We start from the raw sequence: 18,632 nt of genomic DNA, 5'->3' as shown, positions 1-18,632 counted from the left end.
TTTTGATCATGGCATTGCCTTGTATCGGTTGGTTGGTATATGGGACATGCGCGTGCACGCTCTGGCGTTTGGGTTTCACAATTTGAATATCCTGTGAGCAGGAATAGTTTATGAAGGGTAACAGTACAACATGGATTCTTCAACATAAGGCTGGGTAGGGTTTTTCATATGCTATCATAACAAGAGAGTTAAGCCCATGGCTTACCAAACATCGTAATCTACATCAGAACATGGACGTAACAGTTCTTCTCCTCGGACTCTCACCCTTGATGAATCGAATCTTCTCCTGTGTGTCTCCCACGAGCGTGGCGTCCTTTGCACTATCATCCACGTCCAAGACCTTGGTGCTGCACTTCTTATCAACGTCAACTTCCTCGTCATCCTTGCCGAAACGGATGGGACGGATCACTTTGAGGTTGAGGTCGCCGTCTTCCTCACCCTCGCCGAGACCCTTGTGGAAGATACGGATACCGACGACCGCGACAGCGTTCCATGGATCCTTTTCAGCATCGTCCCCGGCTTCGGATTCGGAGTCGGAGGACGAGTCTGAGTCTGATGCTGGGACTTCGCCAGTGAAATTGTCGACGTGTATCCAAATTTCTCGGTCGGCAAGGTCGAGAAGAGTACCGATGCTTTCGACATCGGTCTCGACTTCTTCTTCTGTATCTTGGTCCGATGACGACTCAGAATCGGATTCAGATCCCTTGGCTTCTTCGGTAACTTGTTCGGCAGGATTCTCCTCGGCAGACTTTTCTTCAACGACATCCTGCTCACCAGAGTTATCAGACTCAGGAGTCATGGGCTCTTCTGGCTTAGGAGCATCAGTCTCGGACTTTTCAGCCACCTCCTCGACCTTTTTCTCGGCTTGTTCCTCCTGGTTGGCCTCTGCCTCTGCCTTTTCCTTTGCTTCCACCTCTGCCTTTGCTGCTGCCTTTGCTTCACGTCTCAATGCTCTTTGAGCAGCCTTTTCAGCCTTTATGGCTTTCTTCTCAGCTAGGCGAGCCTCTCGCTTAGCCTTGAGGGCAGCTTCCTTGAACTTCTTCCTCTCCTTATTCTTGAGTCTCTTATGCTCACTCCTCTGGAAATCTTGCTTCAGAAGATAATGACTGTCCTCACGATCCTTGAGAATCTTGGTCCTGATTTTGTCTCGCTTCTTCTGCTTGATCTTCTTCTCGTGCGCCTGACGAGCAATCTTTTCCTCGGGAGTCTCGACGAATCGCCCCTTGCAGTGGCCGAGGTCGTAAGCGAGACCGATGCGGAGGAGCTTCTCACGTCGTGACTTGGCGTTGTTCTTGATGACGTTTTCAATAGGCAGGATTTCATGATCGCGTGTGGCGTTGATCTTGACACGGACTTCGTAGTCGCCTGCATCGAGCTCGAGCTCAACGTTGACGGAACGTGTCATGCGGAAAGGAGTCTGACTGCGCACGACATAGTCTGAGTGGCCAGCCTTGTGCAGACGGAAGCCAAGCTCGAATCGGTATTGGCCCTCGAGACCTCGGAAGAAACGGTCATCGAGCTGAGACAAGGCAATCACGACAGGTCCCGAGTTGGAAAGGGTGAAGGAAAAGTGCGTGTCGTGGTAGTCAAGAGCCCAGGGGACGGACATCGATGTCCATAGCTGGGTGACTCGCCAATCAGGGGTGAAGAGACGGGTTCTTTCAAAAGCCTGGTACTTTCTAAGTAAGTCTTCGTATGATATCCAGAAGTCTCCGTCGTCTCCGAAGCGATGACCGAGCTTTTGAAGCCACTCAGCGGTCCATTCCTTTGACCCGTCGCCTAGTATCTGTTAGCAGGCGTCTGATGTTGAGAGGAGGACATTGACTTACTCCACGGACCAGTCCATTCATGCTTGCCCCAGGGGTTCTTGACCTTGAGTAATCGCTTGCCGTCAATTTCGACAGCCTTTTGGATAGAGTAGGCGTGGCCTTCAACAATTCCCTTACGCTCTCCCCATCCGCCAAAGATTCCAGTGCTGCAGCCGAAGAGGAATTCTTCGTTAACCTTGAGGAGCTGTTCCTTCCAAAAGTACTCCTGTTTATGCATTAGCTAGTTCCTCTAGAAACCGAATGCGCTACTTACCTTGTCGAGAATGTCAGTTGTGGCTAGCTCAGATGTGATACCTCCAGTGAGATCCTCGAGACCCTCGCCTCCGAAACCACCCTCGATAGAACAGTAGTCCCCGTGAGCCTTGGCATAGCACTTCTCAAGGAGAGGAAGCCAAGTCTCTTGGGGATGGGCGCACTGGGCAAAGTAGAGAGCACCGCTGTTGGACTGGAAGATGCGGCGATAGGCTTCGTCTGGGTCAACTCGTTCAATATCATCAAAGAGAACTCGGTCGAGATAACCCTCATCATAGTCAGGCTTGATCAAATAGAGCTAAGAAGCGGTTAGTATAGCTTCACCCAGGGATAGTCAAGAGACATACGAAATCATCAACAATTTCCGAGATCCACTCGCCATCGCGGTAGAATACGAAGCCATAAACGCCAACATCTTGATCATGAGCAACACAAAGCCTTTCAATCATACCTGGCTTCTCACTCAGGGTACAAAGAGCAGCAATAAGCCAACAATCTCCGTTGCGGCCCTGTCTGATATCATTGGCAGTAGGACCGTCAATGTAGAAGCGAGGTTTGTCGAAGATATCACCGACACGCTTGACACTCTCGGGTCTAAGGTCCTCACCAGGAACAAATTCATCTCTGTTGGAGAGAGAACGGAGACAGTCATTTTGACCCCATTTGAGATCCAACTCGATGTCAAAGTGAGGATCACGGTACTTTTTGTTAATGCGACGACACTCCTTGATGATCTTTTCGACTTTGGCACGGCATGTTGCCGCGGCGTCTTCGTACGAAGCCTGGCAGGTTGTTGTGGTCACCTGATTGCCTCTTTTGGCAGCAAACTCAGTGTAGGTGTTTGAGGGAATGACAGTTGTTGCTAAGGTTTGTTAGATTTTGGACTGTACTGTAGTATCAGTGTATCGTACCTTTTCCTGGGTTCTTTGTGGTAAATTGCTTCCAGAACTTGTCAATCACCTGTTGAGGCGTGACCTTAGACCGATCTCCAAGGTCCTCAGTGGAAGCCCTTGTTGGAGAGGATGAGCGAGAGGAAGACGAAGACATGTCTGATGTGTTGACCACTCAGGATAGGATGTATAGCGTCAAGATGAGTTGTTGAGAAAGAATAGAGAGAAAGTCGGATCCAAGAACGGACCTCAAAGCGCCTTTTATACTGTCGGGAAAGTAGGAACTATCTATCATATATGCACGGCAGCAGACAGCTCATAAAATGACAGGGACCGGGAAAAGACCAGACGAAAATACTAAAACTCTCCTAGGCTACATACTCACAAAGGCTGATTCAAGATTTCTATCAAGCCCCATGTTAGTGTCTGTTTTTATGCAAGCCGCCTAGGCAGGGACATAGGCTCTTAAAATGGTCTTATTCCTCAGCTGCGTCAGCGGCCAAGACATCAAACGACCCCGTGTTAGTAGACAAACACGGTAGAGACATGGTTAGATTCCTCATGGATGTAACTTTGACACCGTGGAAGCGCTATGAATGTCTTGGCTTGAGACTATATTTATGTAGCTTATGCTGTAAGACGGTAAATAAGAGAAATATGACCAGGATAGGTCTCGCTCTCGTTACTCAAGAACTCCATGGACCAACAGCAAACAAGCTTGGCCCCCAAAGTCCCTTGAACGGTCCGGCCGCCCCCTGTAGTCTGCAGCTCGCAATTGACGCGTTCCGTCAGCCCTAGAGTAGTCTCGGCTCTAGGCTCGTAGGGCTGGGATAGAAAGAGGGGAAATTGAGAGATGGTGGAGATTATCATGTGGTTTGGACAATCCTGGTATGTTGCGGCTGATTATGCATGGACGGGTATTGGGACCGATAATGGTAAGTGAATACTTTACTTTGTTGAAGGATAATGATTTGAGGCCAGACATGATGGTATTATCTCAGTAATCCTCCAACAATATAGAGTCTCGCTTAGTTGACTAGTCATGCGAAAAAGTTGACATGTATGTACATATTATGCGATAAGTTCATCACCATAAAAACGCCTCACCGGACATCCAAGGCAGACTGAAAGGAACAGTTACATATAAAATACAATTCAGCTCCGAAACACTAGTGATCCTTCTATACTTGAACAGCTCCCTGCATACTGACCAACATGTACCAATACATCATTGCTCAACAAGGCTGCACGTCACCCATCCTATCGGGATCAGGAATTGCCAGCCTGATTTTCAGCCGATGATATAATTGTTTGCAGGATGCATCTCACAAAATCCCTCTCCTAAAGTTAATGTCCTTTGTCAACTATCCTCCCTCTCTCCAGCTATGGATCCTCTTAGCGTCGCCAGCGGCATAGCTGGTCTACTATCAGTCGCAGCCGTCATTGTCAAGGCCTTTGACAGGATAAAAACAAACATGGATGATTGCCCCAGAACAGTTGAATGGGCACAGGCTGAAACGAGCGAACTTCACTGGGCTATCAAGCGACTCAAAGGCATAATCGACGACCCCAACTCAGTGGCCAAGACTTCAGGAACGTCGCTTGGGCTTCATGATGCAACTGTCACCATCAGCGAGTTGATAACGACATGCGACGGTCTAATCGAGGTGCTGAAGCCGTTCGACGATAATCGTGCTTTGGCTCACACGAAGCTGGGCAAAGTCAAGTGGCTTCGGGTGCAGGATGATGTGGTCAAGTACATACGCGAGATGCAAGCTCATAAGGGTTCTGTGACTCTAATCCTGAACATTCTACAATGGTACGGTTAACTATCTCAGCTATGATAAGTTCTGACATCAAGTAGCGATTCTGACGTTGTGATTATCGACTCGCAGAATAGATTGGCGAAGAAGATCGACAAGATCGTACGAAACAGCGAATTAACTCAATTACGCGTGGAAAAAATAGAGGCCATGTTCAACACATACATCATAGAGAACCCAGCTCTATTTCTCTCTAACAGGTCATCAGTGGGAACGACACTGGCTAACTGGAAGGAAGAAGACGATGACACGGACAACTCATCGGTAGTCACGTCACACAAAGATCATGAGGATTGGGCCACCTTTCGTTCAAGCAACGAAAGATCCTTGAGTTTTCCATCGCAGGGAAACATAGTTCCTCAAATAGCTCGACCTGTGCCGAAGCGCACTTCTTCAGCAGAAACTTCAGCCAAGATAGGGAGCAATGGTATCTCTTCACCACCACGAAGGGAATTCGAAGAAACTCTCGAAAAGTCCGACGTTTATCAACGCGTGTACAACTCAACTGACGCCTTTTCGGTATACTCTACCCGCAATCGATCGGTAGTAGGTTCAGTCATGACCAGCTTCAGTCTCGCCGATAACTCGTCCATCCTCTCAGCATTTCCCATCATGAGCAGGACCGAGCTGAAGCATCCCGAGTACTACGCGCATATGAACGGAAACCAGCGCATATCTAAAGACCTGATGAGAGCCATCACCATGCGAAGTGTCGTCAAGTCTCCAATAGAGCCCAGTCCTGAAGCTCCCTTTTCTCTCAAACAGTTCCGTTCACCCCCTAACTGCGGAGAGAACGTCATTGGTCGATGGAGCAACTCTCGAACAAAGACGTGGAAGTCCAAAGAGTTTCGTACAGAGATTCAGTATGAAGTTCCTTTTATCTTTGTATCAACTCCGGGATCCACTGAAGGATATATCGACGGTGCGCAAATACATTTCATTGATGGGACACGAAAGAGTCTGGATGCTACACGTACAGATCTTGAACCACCCCCTACAAGCACAAAGACCAAGACTGGTCGTATTGTCAAGAATGAGCGTGCGACGTGGCTCACGCTCTTGTCGGGCCTGCAAAAGATGGAGAATCAGTCACAGAACTGGACCCGACAGCAGATAATGAGCCTCAGGCCGCGACCAGCCAGCGCACAAGCAATACTCAGCTCCGTTGCAGGTAAGCACAGTCTCAGAACAGCTTTGCAGTGCGAGAGAAAGAGCTGGGATGACATGCCGCCTTCTGTGAACCGCCCGTACGCAACCACCACCATGAGCCAACTGATAGAGATGATTGCTATGCTCGGTATATACTGGCGCGACTTTAATCCGACCTACAACATCTACCAAGCTGAAGGGAACGGGTTTCTTGTCAAAGGCCACAAGATTAGTGGTCTTGGTATCATGTTCTACGTTCAGGCTCTGGACAAGGCCATTTTTGAGGAAAATAGGCCGGTTCCCAACAGAGAGGTTACGAGGCTTGCATTTGGGCAACTTCCGAACATCCTTTCACAAGTTGTTCGCTTGGGGAGTCGAAAGGACATGGCTGATACTCTGGCTACTCTTGGATGTGACCGCACATCATCGAACTATTTCCTGCGAGATGGTACTATGACATCTCATATCTTCCCAAGTAAGTTACGCTATTTTACCTGAAATCAATAGTCGCTAACGCCTTTCAGTAACCTTTGAACTCATAGGAATGATGGGTCAGGTATTCCACATCAAGGATCTCTGCTTCAGATACATACCAAACCCGTGTTACAACATCTGGAGCACAAAGGGATTCTCCCTACCAAGACTACTCATCGCGTATCGGAAGCATCTGCAGGAGGATAAAGACACTGCGCACGGGCAGCTCTTCATCCACCTCAACACTCTCTTGTCTCCAAAGACGGAAATTCAACTTCATCGAGATGTTCCTACAAGCTACAACTGGCAAGCTCAGGATGCTTTACATTCTGTACTCGTCGAACTAGATGCGACACTTAAAAACACTACACAAACGTCGCCTGTACAGGATGTCATTGGCTCTCACTTTCAAGAAGTTCTATCTCAAATGAACGGCCAGACATTCCCGCGCTTTAATGGAAGCGACAAAGAAGACGTCTTGATGAGGACTTATTTTCAACAAATACTTCCCGCTGTGCAAATCTCTTGCTCAGCAAGATTCTTCAACTTGAAGACGGCTGACTCCGAATTCAACGTGGTCAAAGGGGGATATGCTCAGACAGCAGAGTACGCAACGTATCTTTTGGCTTGCAAAGAGTTGTGGTGTACTCTTGTTCTACGGATGATTTGCTGGCTCATGCTGCATGATTTTCACGGTGATGATGTGCAGGTTCCAAAGGGGGATTTGTATGGTAGTGATATGCGTGTGTATATATCGTGATAGAAAAGATACGTCGAGTGAGTATACGGATGGTTATACAAGTAAATGATTGTTTGAGTTGCAAATTATATAAAACATATGATCTCTATGTATCTGCTATATCCGTGGGACTTTGGTAAACCCAGATCCAGCCACGATCGTCCATGGAAATGAGCTATAGACGTGGAGGATAAGCAAGACTGGGGGCTAGATCCTAAAATGCAACATTGCCATGCTTACTTGCAGCCATCTAAAAGTCTCCGATATGTTGAATCGATCCGATGGAGTCTATTCGTAATCCGTTCATACATGTAGTGCCTAGGGAACTCTATCAGCCAGTGTGCAACCGGCCGGACACTGCGCAAAGACCGATGAGCCTTGGCATCGAATGCTGACAGTATGGTAAAGAGACAACCCTGGTATAGTTAGAGGATCAAAGGTGGAACCCGTCAGCAATGATATGATCGATCCACCTGTTGAGGGAATGGGAGGGAGGCGAAGTATAGTTGCATTGCATTGCATGGCCGTAAGCGAAGCGTTACACAGCCTTAGTTAGGATGAACTGAGAGAGTCAAAGAGAAATTGATTAGATTGGCTGAGATGATTTCTTTGATTGAAGTGTGTATCATGATATAATAGACTCTATAGTTGATGAAACAGTGGCGTTTCGTTCCTGTAAATGGCTTACCGACTGTGCATTAGCAAGCAGTCTAGCTTAATGCAGCGCGAACTCATGTGAGAAAAATGTATAGCCAACCGCACATAAGAGGGAAATGCCAGCAGGGCTTAGTTAGATATACATAGGATTCAGACAACATGACCGTCACAGTTGGATCGAGAGAGCCACTATTTTTACCTTTTACACAGTAAAATTAATAGCTGACAGGATAAGAATGCAGTCAGTTCCCGTTGAATAGCCTCCTCATTAGCCCTGCTCGCTGATCGATCGTTGCTGGTCCACTTATAGCGGTCAGCCTCCCTTTAACCACGCCGGTAACTGAGCAACATCCACTTGAAGAGGACTCAGCCTTATTACAGTGCAGCAGTAAGTTGTAGCTAATAGCTAACTAAAATGGGTCCGTGCTATTTCAACTCAATCTCAAGTAGAGAATGTGTGTTTACGTTATGTGTTTATGTTTGTGTCTGTGACAAGAGCAGGGACCACACAACATAGAGTAGGATTAGGCTTGACCGCTGTAATTTTAGACATAAATTCAAACGTTTTAGAGCAACTCTTTGTCTGGGCTTCTTTGCTGTTGGTTCTGTTCCTGCGCCACGTTGGCTCAAGTTACTAGTGATATCCCTGCTCAACCAACAGGCTCAAGCGAGAATCCTTCAACCTTCTGGATGAGCAGAGAGCATGGGTCGAGCTTCTCAGACCAGCGTCAGCATCATTTTCTCCATATGATTGAAAAAAAGGAAAGAAAGAAAAATACGTCTTGTCCCCCCCTACTTCACCGCAATGGCCGACCCATATGCTTCAAGCCCTTTCACTTACTCTGACGATCACTTTGAGAGTCTCCAACCACCAAAGAGAAGTCACGGCATAAACATATTCGGGAACAGTAGTGGCTATTACTCTCCTCTCATGATGTCGTCGTCAGAAACAGCAGGAGAAGGAGGACAGCAACAACACCATAATCAACACGAAATGTCCAACTTCGGAACTGCTCCAACTTCCGTTTCCGGGCTGGGGATCTCAATGGGATCGGCACCGTCTCAGTCTCAGTCCCAGTCTCCGGATCCGAATCAACATCACAGACTGAGCTCGCCTGAGACACCGCATTCCTTTCACAACTTGATGAGCGGCGACACGCCCCGTCATACGCCTTCTCAAGGCTCTTTTAGTCCGCGCATCGCCGACTCTCAAGGAACTCCAGAGCCATACTCTGAGATTTGGGCCCCGTCGATGCCTCGTTCTAGAGGGAACTCGCAGACTGATCCTAGTGCTACTGAAACGGCCAAGCAAATACCCACAGCCCAAGAAAGAGAGATCATGCCTTCATCTTCATCTGCACAGAAGCTTCCAAAGATTGTTGAACCTAGACACGACGAGATGGATGATGAGTTTGACGATGAGATCTTTTATAAGAAATTTGGTAAGTTTCGTTGCCCTGTGTATGTATCTTATGCTTATATCTCATAGCTGAGCCTCCAAAGGGTTGCTCTTCGACTCGAGATATTCATCAGCCTAGATCAAGCTGGCTTTCCATCACTATTTATGTTCTCTCCGTTTACTCAACCGTCGGAAGTGGTATCTGGCTAGTAACCGCCATCCTCCAACCTCGATGGGGTCACCAGATCGCATCAAGCGCTTCACTCTCACCCTCAACTGCCACGACTCTCGCCGCCATGTTAGCAAAGACGATCGAAATGTCCTTTGTCACAGTTTTTGTTTCGTGTCTTGGCCAGGTTCTTACTCGACGGGCCTTTATCCGAAAGGCGCAAGGCATGTCTCTTGCTGAGATGACGATGCGAAACTGGGTCATCCAGCCCGGATCTCTAATTACTCACTTTGAGACTCTTCCTTCATCATCACTGACTCTTCTCGGCATGTTGTCTCTTACCGCTACCATCGCTGCTGCGTTCTACACCACCGCTTCAGACGCAATGGTCTCACCGAAGCTCAAGTCTGGAAGCTGGCAGCACAAGGAACTCGAGGGTTACGTCAAGGCCTCTTATGCCAACGCCGGGTACGTCCGTGAAGACTGTCCATATCTTTTCAACATCACCGAGGACATCCACGCTGCCGAGTCATGCATGAACGTGCAGTTCTCTGGACAGTCGTACCGAAACCTACTCAACTACATGACAGTCTGGACGAACATCAACCAAAACGGAACCGAGATCTCTGCAGACCCGAAAAAGAGACCTGGCGGAACTACACTGCTGTTCGACAACACCACCATGTTCTCTGAGTGGATCGAGACGGAGCATAGCGATGTTGCCGCACAGTTTGAGGAGACGGGACGGATTATTAATAATGTCACCTTGGCCCTTCCTCATCCTGGAGTCTACGGCGCTGCCACCCTCAAGAAGAACGGTATCCTCCAGCCCGATGATCTCGCCGGCGTGGGAGAGTACACGATCCGAGCTGGTGTCGTCGCGCCTTCTGTTAATGTTTTGTGCGTTGATATGGACAAGACTGAGCTTGCTCCTCTTGTCTATACAACATGGCCCCATGCCAAGAACAACAACACCGTTATTCCTGGCCAGAAGACGGGATGGACTGGCTGGACGGGTGAAATTCCTCAGCCGCTAGACAGCAAGAATAAGCCTTACTACCTCAACCGAACCGACGTCGATGATATCTTCAAATGGGGACCCAAGTACGAGCGTCGTCCTCCTGTCTTTCAAATGGTAAGTCAAACCAATCACACTCATAGTAATGATATCTAACATGACATAGTACCCCTTTGACTACAACCTTCTCGCCAACGCGACCGTCTATGAGGCTGATGCTATCTACACCCTAGGCAAGAGCGCTGAAAGCAAGAACTATACTCTCTGCCAACTTCGATCCTGGGTTTCTCCCAACTGTTCGACCGAGTTTAGTATTTCGGGTACTGCAGGTGCTCGTATGAATGCCCACTGTGAGGATGACGCAGATGAGAACGCATATCGTCGATCGTTCCCTGCTGACCAAGGCTGGTCTCTTCCCTCTCTTGACTGGAAGTGGCTCGCCGATCAATGGCGATTGTCCATGGACCTTAATGGTGGTTCTGTTAACAACAACGCCTCCAACGCTCGCATCCTCACCCAACTCGCTCTTAACAAACCAAAGATGCCTGCCTCCCACCCTTCCATGGCCGAGGCCCTCGCCGTCTACTCCAGCTCGCTCATCATGATTAGCGCTATCGACACGCCCTTCCGCCACTACTGGGACCAGGATCCCGATGAGTTTCCTGGCAACCTCATCAAGGAAGGGCCAGGCTTCCTTCAAGCTTTCAACGCGTCGATGATCACGCAGGAGTATACGTCTGGCCACACACAGGGCTGGCAGAACATCTTCTACGTGGTCCTGGTTCTCGTCTTTGCCATCAACCTCTTCTGTCTCGGCTACTTCATCATGCGTTCCGGTCTGGTCACCGACTTTACAGAACCGCAGAACTTGTTCTCGCTGGCGATTAACAGTCCGCCCAGCAACAACTTCCACGGCAGCTGCGGAGGCGGCCCTGAGAAGAAGCAGCTCGTTGTGCCTTGGAAGGTTGCATTTGCGCCGAGTGCAAATCACTACTTCTTCCAGGATGAGTCAAGTGGGAAGGAGGTTGCAGCTGAGGCGACGACTACAGCGAGGGAGTATCAGAAGCCATTACAGAGTAGTTACAAGAGGCTCAGTATGAGTAGGACTTGGCTGTAAGTGGGTTGGGCGAGTTGAGTTACATATAACTATATCATCTTGTAAGCGTTGCATACATATATTGGAATGGAGTTGGCTTAATTGCTCTTTAGTTAAGAGCTGGATATAATATCACATAGAGTATATATAAACCTTGGATTCTATTAACAACTTGCCTGTCTCTACATCTATTTGTTCGTGACTACGAGTACAAGACCCTGATGCTGAATCGGTCATGCTAGGCAAGGTAAAGCCTAGGCCTAGACGTGGGTCTTCTTCGCCTACCTCCTCCTTCTAGGTCCCATGTAGAGGATATCTTTAACCTTTATAGAGGATTCTGACCGATAGCTGACCGCATTCACTGGATAGATACAAAGCCAGAAGGAACTCCCAGGTCGATTCGTTTTTATTACTTCCTTTGAGGCTGGATTTGTCTACTTATGGTCTATAGCTCAGAGTAGCCCTTGGGCTATCACCTGCTCCTAGTCCCCTAAGTTCCAGTAGAGATTTCTGTTTGCTGTCCCCTATCATCGATATGCACTCCCAGATTCTCATTGCCCGGATCTAGCTTTCAGGTTCAACCCAGTGCAGTCCCAGCCCATACATATCGTCCAAACTCAGGCTCAGTTCTCGCGCAGTCGCTTGCTAGAAGGTCTATCACTGCCAGAAGAGCGTCCAACAGATAGATTGCTAGAGCTCATGCTCTCCATGAGCAACTGGACCAGCTCAACAGAAGCATTTGCGTGTTCCTGGGCCTTTTCCGCGTATTCCAGAGCCTGTTCGGTGCACTTTTGGGCTTGAACGGCATGGTGATGAATCTCCTCGACTTTCTCTCGATCTTTCTCACGGTGTCGTTGGGAATCTACCCCGATTTCCGCGACGTCTCTATCAAGCTCGAGATTGCTCTGTAAATCGGAAATGCGCTTCTTAAAGTCGCTTCTGATGGCGCTGAGCTGTTCTTCGTAGTTCTGAAAGACGCCGTTGTTACTGTTGCTGCCTAGCTGGTCGTCGGTAGGAGGGAGTGTGTCGTTGGGCTCTTGGTTGGACTCAGAAGGGTCGGCGATACTCTGGTCAGTTGACAAGCCTGGATAGGAAACAGGCATAGAAAAATTCAAATTAAGGGATTAATCACCAGGTTCGACGTCTCCCATGATGAGTTTACGCTCCTGTTCAGGGTCGTCGAGACGAGGATAGAACGGCTGCCTATAATCGAGCCTTACCCCCCAGTGATGCTCCATATCGAGGCACATTTTCTTCACAGCCTCGCTCCCTGGGAACGGAGACTGTAGGAGAAAATAGTAGGGATAGTATCGGACAGGTTGGTTTGGGCGGCTGGGCGCCGTTCCCCGAAAGTACCTGTAGGCTTGATGATTACTTGGCCTGGAAGCAGTGCTAACCCATCTGAATGTTTTTAGAAAACGATAAAGCTCATGAACACCCTGGCGTGACATGCAGGCCTTGGCTTGTTCATACGGTGGGAGGATCTTTTCCGCCTCGGATAGAACCAGTTCGCGACTGGCCCAGCCTTGTCCCCAGTGGCTTGAAAAGCTTTCAGCGGTAAGAGTGTGATCACAGCTGGGCGCACAGTCTTTGGGGATGCGCTCCATGCTGGTCTTTAGGAGAGTTAGTGATACATATTCTAAAATTATACCATAAAGATGACAAAAAAGCCGAGTCGCTCGAACACTAACAAATGAGGTGAGAGACTTGCCTTTGGTATAACCCAACAAAGCGGAACGGGTACTTGTTGATGTTGTCTCTACTTCAGGTTGAGCTATGGGAAATCAAGGAGAAGCAAAAATGTAGGAGTGCACTGCTTGTGTCGCGTGAATGCCATTGTTTGTTTGCCTGGAGTTTGCAGTGCTTGCCAGTGACAGCTGTTTGCCAGTGCTAGCGAAATGATATTGAATGCCATACTCCAGGCAGAACTCTGGAGAACAGCTGATTAAATACAAACTTTCCTTGCCAGGCATGTATGCCAGTTGTAATAGCCAATATCGCCTCTAATAAAGCCATGGTCTCAGGCAGTTGAGAAAGATGTGAATATCGACATCGAGTCTTCTTATAATATAGCCTTCAGTATAAGTAGAGATGCAATATTTCAGTAGCCACAAGATGTAAAATTAATTAAAGGTGGGCTCACATTATTAATTTTCTATCAGAAGAGCAGTACTCTTGGTGATATTATCTCGGAAATGCAATAGCAATTAGATAGGTTGTAAGAGAGTGAGTATTGTTCTTTTGTTTCGACATCACTCCAGAATAACGAAGACGACTTTCCACTCATAGACAAACAATCCTTGCAACTTTGCAATACGATGTTTCTGCTATACGCAATTCAACCCCAGGATAGCGGAGTTTCTTCTCCAGGTTTTGAAATGCTCAAGTCTGGAGTTGTCGCCTATCTTGACCCGCATAAGCAAACACACAGACAATATGCATCCCCAGTTACAGCACATTTTGCGGAGGTGTTGGAGTTGTAACTCGAGGTTGCAGTCGTCTCAAGTCAGAATCCCAACGGTCCGACAGCGTCTGCATGTAATACGGTTTGTCAATCTATGATTCGTCTCTTCCCCCTCAACGGCCAGTGTCGATCTTTCGACCCTGGACTGGATTGTAAAGCGATGCTCCATAATACCGCCGACTTGCACCCAAAAGACTGTCACTGTTGAGACACATCAGACATGCCCGACTGGTCCATCCCTGCCCAGACTCCAACATGTCTCCATTTACTGATGCCGATAACCGTTGAAACGAGCGAGAACGGTGCAGTTTCGGTGGCACCGTAAAGCAAGAGTTGCGCTAGACCAGGGTCAGGGTTAGGCCACCGGTCCGACAACTGGGGAGAAGTTGGAGATGGGGAGAGGGATCGATCAAGTGATAGAATGGTCGAGCCAAGATGCGGGGTTTTGAGGGATGGATATCTGGGGGATGGGATGGGGATGGGGAAGTGACTAGGTTAGCCTGTGAGCCGAGTTGGTTTGAGGATCAGCCACTGATCAGTCGAGTTTGGGTTGATGTCTTTTGCTTTTGTTCGTCGCGGGGACATCCAAACTGGTGTGGTCATAGGTCCGTGTATTGTTTATCACAACAACAACTTGACGCAGGACACTGTAATTTGTTAATGTCCTGCAGTAACCAAGGAGCAGCAAAGTTAAGGTTAGAGTCTCAAGTGCAGCCATCACAAGGAGATTGCCCTGCAGATGAAGAGAAGAGTAGCACAGTCAAGGTTAGACCCATAAACAAGGGTTGCATACTTCCATCAATAACCATTGAGCGACTTCCTCAGCCTTGTAACACCGCATTAATAAAACCTGGGTGAGGCGAGTGATGGTGTAGGCGGGACGCGTTGATCAAATGTCATGTCACATCTGCATGATTAGAGGAAATTACTTTTCTGTCACAGGCACGCTCCAGACGATTAAACGAGACGCTCTATGATGTGATTCCAACCATCATGGGAGAAACGAAAACTCTCACAAAAAAGGCCCGAACTCGATGGCCTTTGCGTGCGCACTATAATTGACATACGGGACTATGTCCATGCCACCAGGTGCAGAGCCAACACACACGCACACACACACACACACATATACAAGCTGACGACTCTGTTGGAGAGTAAGCAGAACCAGACTTTGACTTGGATAGTTAGGTAGTACATGATGTTAACATTAAGAATTGAAGCTATTCTTTGTCGCTGCGATAGATAATGCTACTTCGTGGCAAAGAGAATATGGACTTGCCTAAAAGAGTAATAGCCTTCGGCATCTGCGTCGCCGAGCCGGCCTGGCCCGGGTCTTGGCTCGGGGTCAATATCCACTCTCAACCCCAGCATTTTATACATTAGCTTTGGTCTCTATTCTCTATTCTCCAGGTCTCTCCAACATTTACTCCACAAACATGGTGAGCCCGGGGGAACGGCACCCAACCCTTGAGTTGCGAGTGTACAGAAGAAAGAGCAGAATAAAGGGTCTAAAAGGAAAATGTATAGCATAGCATCTCTATAGCATAGCATCTCTATAGCATAGCAGCAACATCTACACGCCACCATCTACCCGTCTTCTCTACTCTTAGCCCCAAGGCCTAACTCCTCAGCTTCTCCTCCCCTCTACTCCTAGTCCTATATCATTGGGCTCAATGTGGCCGAGGCGTCTCAAGACAGATGGTCAACTCCGCCATTGACGACATGGATGCCCTGACACTCTAGACACTCTCGCAGAAGAGATCCTTGCTGAACCAATCACCAAATTATCCTCTCCCCCTCCTCTTCTTCTTCCCTCTTTCTCTCCCCATGTCTGATAACCCCACAATCTCACTCGCCCAGTGGCAACCCCAGCTTCGCCCACTACTGTACAGATTCTAGTAGGTTGCTGGTTTAGCTTCCTTATCACAAGTTGATGGTGCGGCTACTCCGCATCTGCTAACTTAGCTATCCTGTTCCATCCACTAACCGGTCAATCCGCACACTACCAGAAAGAGAGCTCCCCTCTGGCCCCCTCATGTTTATGCCCATTGAGTTTTGGCTTTGATTGTGGCCGTTTGGCTCGCGGCCACATATCACAAAGCTTATTTGTTGCTGGGATCAACCGACCTTGTTTGTCTTTAAAAGGGAGCAATCTCCCACATGTGCAACTGACTTTCTCGTCCCAGGTCACTCATACATAACAAACAAAGCATCACTGAGCTTTGCTTTGCTTTCCTCCACTTTTGTTCCTCCCAAGCTACAGCACATTCCGTTGAAAACCTTGGCTGGGAGCCCAAACCTCCAAAATGAACACTCTTCGAAGGGCATCGCTCAGCAAGCCCGAGGAGGCTGGCAAGACATGGCCTGCTATCGCCATCGGTGCCTTCGTCGCCTTTGGTGGTGTTCTCTACGGGTACATTTCCCGTGTTCTCGATTAATCCATCACAACTCAAGCTAACGAGTTGCTCACAGTTATGATACCGGTACCATCTCTGGTATTCTGGCCATGCCATACTGGCAGAGCCTCTTCAGCACCGGCTACAGAGACGCCAAGGGCCACCTGAACATTACAACAGCTCAGGAATCGGGAATTGTCTCGATTCTTTCCGCCGGTACCTTTTTCGGTGCTCTGTCGTCACCCTTTATGACTGACTACATCGGTCGTCGCCCTGGTCTTATGATTGCTACATGGGTTTTCAACCTCGGTGTCTGTCTTCAAGTTGCTGCTACATCTATTCCCCTGTTCTTGGCTGGCCGATTCTTTGCTGGTTTCGGTGTTGGTCAGATCTCTGCTATTAGTAAATCTTCATCATACGAGAACAAGAATGTATAGACATAACTAACACCATCTAGTTCCTCTATACCAGTCCGAAACAGCTCCTAAATGGATTCGAGGTGCCATTGTCGGATCATATCAATGGGCCATCACAATCGGTCTTTTACTAGCAGCTATCGTCAACAACGCAACAGGTGGCCGCAACGACACAGGCTCTTACCGTATCCCCGTCGCCGTTCAGTTCGCATACTCTCTCATCCTTTTCGGTGGAATGATTATCCTCCCCGAGACTCCTCGATTCCTCATCAAGAAGGATCGTCATGAAGCCGCAGCCAAGGCCCTCTCCAGAATCCGTCGTCTCACTCCCGATCATCCCGCTATCCAGGCTGAGCTCGCCGAGGTCAGGGCCAACCACGAGTACGAGACGAGCATTGGAAAGTCCTCTTACCTCGACTGCTTCAAGCCTCCTATTCTGAAGCGTCAGTTCACTGGTTGTGCTCTCCAGGCTCTGCAGCAGCTTACTGGTATCAACTTCATTGTAATTACTCCCTTTCAAAAGATTGAGTTATATGAATCATATCTAACAATCTTCTAGTTCTACTATGGTACCAAGTACTTCCAGAATTCTGGTATCTCAAGCGGTTTTGTTATTTCCATGATCACTTCAGCCATCAACGTCGCTTCCACAATCCCTGGAATGTACGCCATCGACAAATGGGGTCGACGACCTCTTCTCCTCTGGGGTGCTGTCGGCATGTGTGTCTCGCAGTTCATCGTGGCCATGGCTGGTACATTTTCCACTGGTCAGAATGCTGATGGAACCATCTTTGTCAAGAGTCTGGCTGGCCAAAAGGCTGCTGTCTCTTTCGTCTGTATCTACATCTTCTTCTTCGCCTCTACCTGGGGTCCTCTGGCTTGGGTCGTTACTGGCGAGATCTTCCCTCTCAAGACCCGTGCCAAGTCTCTCAGTATGACCACTGCCACTAACTGGCTTTTCAACTGGGCTATCGGTATGTTACTCGCTCCAACAATATTCTTTAGTCATGCCACTAACACGTTGCAGCTTATTCTACTCCCTACCTCGTCGATTACGGCTCTGGAAAGGCCAACCTCCAGTCCAAAATCTTCTTCATCTGGTTCGGCTGCTGTTTCCTGTGTATTGCTTTCGTTTACTTCTTCATCTACGAGACCAAGGGTCTGTCCCTTGAGGAGGTTGATCAGCTGTACGATGAAGTCAGTGTTGCTAGCAAGTCCAAGCAGTGGAAGCCTAGCGAGTCCTGGGAGCACCGCCAGAGTGTTTCGGGGGCGGATGGTAAGATGTTTGGTGGAAACGATCACCAGGGAGAAGTTACTCACAACGAGAAGAACGAGGCTTAAGAGGATGTTGATGGGGAGGAGTGTGTAAGGATTATTGAGGCGAGAAGTTGTGTTGCCTAATCGGTGGCCGATTACGATTATCAATGAAATACCAGATATGTTTTGAATCAACTGATTATGTTTGAATCTTGCTTTTGCATTCAATATCTTTCCGTAAGCAGTGATTTGTGTCGGCATGATATTTCTCTCTGCTTGTAGAGCTTACACCATGACTCCCGGGTAGGTTGGTTTCCAAGTCACAACATCTTGCTATTTTATTTACTTAGAGACCTGTATATCATGGTATTCAAATCAAAATGTATAGAGTTTGTTCAGTTGTCTAGTCGCCTGGACTTGTTAATTTCGATGTTTAATAATACTGCTATTTGAAATTATGATGTTGGAAGCTGTTATTACTCAATTACCCGTTTTAGGTAGTGACAGTCGGGAATGGAATCATGTAAGAAATAGGTCAAATGTTGCTGACTCATCAGCTACCCCGCCTTCCCCAGGCAGCTCAGAGCTCCAGTGACGTGTGTTA

At 48.2% G+C, this 18,632-nt stretch overlaps 5 protein-coding genes across 5 annotated transcripts; 3 read left to right on the top strand and 2 right to left on the bottom strand.

The window, feature by feature from the left end:
* Positions 1 to 223: 223 nt before the first annotated feature.
* Positions 224 to 3,128, bottom strand: FGSG_02645 (uncharacterized protein; the record flags this gene model as incomplete). Its single annotated transcript, XM_011320293.1, has 5 exons — positions 224 to 1,779; positions 1,830 to 2,034; positions 2,083 to 2,379; positions 2,429 to 2,943; positions 2,993 to 3,128. The coding sequence occupies 5 exons, from the start codon at positions 3,126 to 3,128 to the stop codon at positions 224 to 226; spliced, it is 2,709 nt and encodes a 902-aa protein (XP_011318595.1).
* Positions 3,129 to 4,446: 1,318 nt separating this feature from the next.
* FGSG_02644 (uncharacterized protein) lies at positions 4,447 to 7,226 on the top strand (the record flags this gene model as incomplete). The annotated part of the gene is made up of 5 exons (XM_011320292.1): positions 4,447 to 4,790; positions 4,995 to 6,418; positions 6,486 to 6,748; positions 6,806 to 7,023; positions 7,181 to 7,226. The coding sequence occupies 5 exons, from the start codon at positions 4,447 to 4,449 to the stop codon at positions 7,224 to 7,226; spliced, it is 2,295 nt and encodes a 764-aa protein (XP_011318594.1).
* Positions 7,227 to 8,618: 1,392 nt separating this feature from the next.
* FGSG_02643 (uncharacterized protein) lies at positions 8,619 to 11,516 on the top strand (the record flags this gene model as incomplete). Its single annotated transcript, XM_011320291.1, has 3 exons — positions 8,619 to 9,274; positions 9,352 to 10,516; positions 10,566 to 11,516. The coding sequence occupies 3 exons, from the start codon at positions 8,619 to 8,621 to the stop codon at positions 11,514 to 11,516; spliced, it is 2,772 nt and encodes a 923-aa protein (XP_011318593.1).
* Positions 11,517 to 12,118: 602 nt separating this feature from the next.
* Positions 12,119 to 12,598, bottom strand: FGSG_02642 (uncharacterized protein; the record flags this gene model as incomplete). Its single annotated transcript, XM_011320290.1, has 1 exon — positions 12,119 to 12,598. The coding sequence occupies one exon, from the start codon at positions 12,596 to 12,598 to the stop codon at positions 12,119 to 12,121; it is 480 nt and encodes a 159-aa protein (XP_011318592.1).
* A 3,545-nt stretch (positions 12,599 to 16,143) lies between these two features.
* FGSG_02641 (uncharacterized protein) lies at positions 16,144 to 18,197 on the top strand. Its single transcript, XM_011320289.1, has 5 exons — positions 16,144 to 16,372; positions 16,432 to 16,757; positions 16,813 to 17,273; positions 17,331 to 17,745; positions 17,799 to 18,197. The coding sequence occupies exons 1-5, from the start codon at positions 16,266 to 16,268 to the stop codon at positions 18,110 to 18,112; spliced, it is 1,623 nt and encodes a 540-aa protein (XP_011318591.1). The 5' UTR covers positions 16,144 to 16,265; the 3' UTR covers positions 18,113 to 18,197.
* The last annotated feature ends 435 nt before the right edge of the window (positions 18,198 to 18,632 follow it).

The sequence above is a fragment of the Fusarium graminearum genome, chromosome 1 (genome assembly GCF_000240135.3).
Source record: "Fusarium graminearum PH-1 chromosome 1, whole genome shotgun sequence".
In the NCBI taxonomy this organism is placed as follows: Eukaryota; Fungi; Ascomycota; class Sordariomycetes; order Hypocreales; family Nectriaceae; genus Fusarium; species Fusarium graminearum.
Note: the sequence above shows the minus strand (reverse complement) of the source record. Positions and strands in the feature narration are given on the sequence as shown.

Bases quoted from the DNA above. Each gene is read 5' to 3' on its own strand.
- FGSG_02641 (XM_011320289.1), top strand. From the start codon at position 16,266: ATGAACACTCTTCGAAGGGCATCGCTCAGCAAGCCCGAGGAGGCTGGC. The intron at 16,758-16,812 runs GTAAATCTTCAT...AACACCATCTAG, and splicing joins TGGTCAGATCTCTGCTATTA to TTCCTCTATACCAGTCCGAA. The intron at 17,746-17,798 runs GTATGTTACTCG...AACACGTTGCAG, and splicing joins GCTTTTCAACTGGGCTATCG to CTTATTCTACTCCCTACCTC.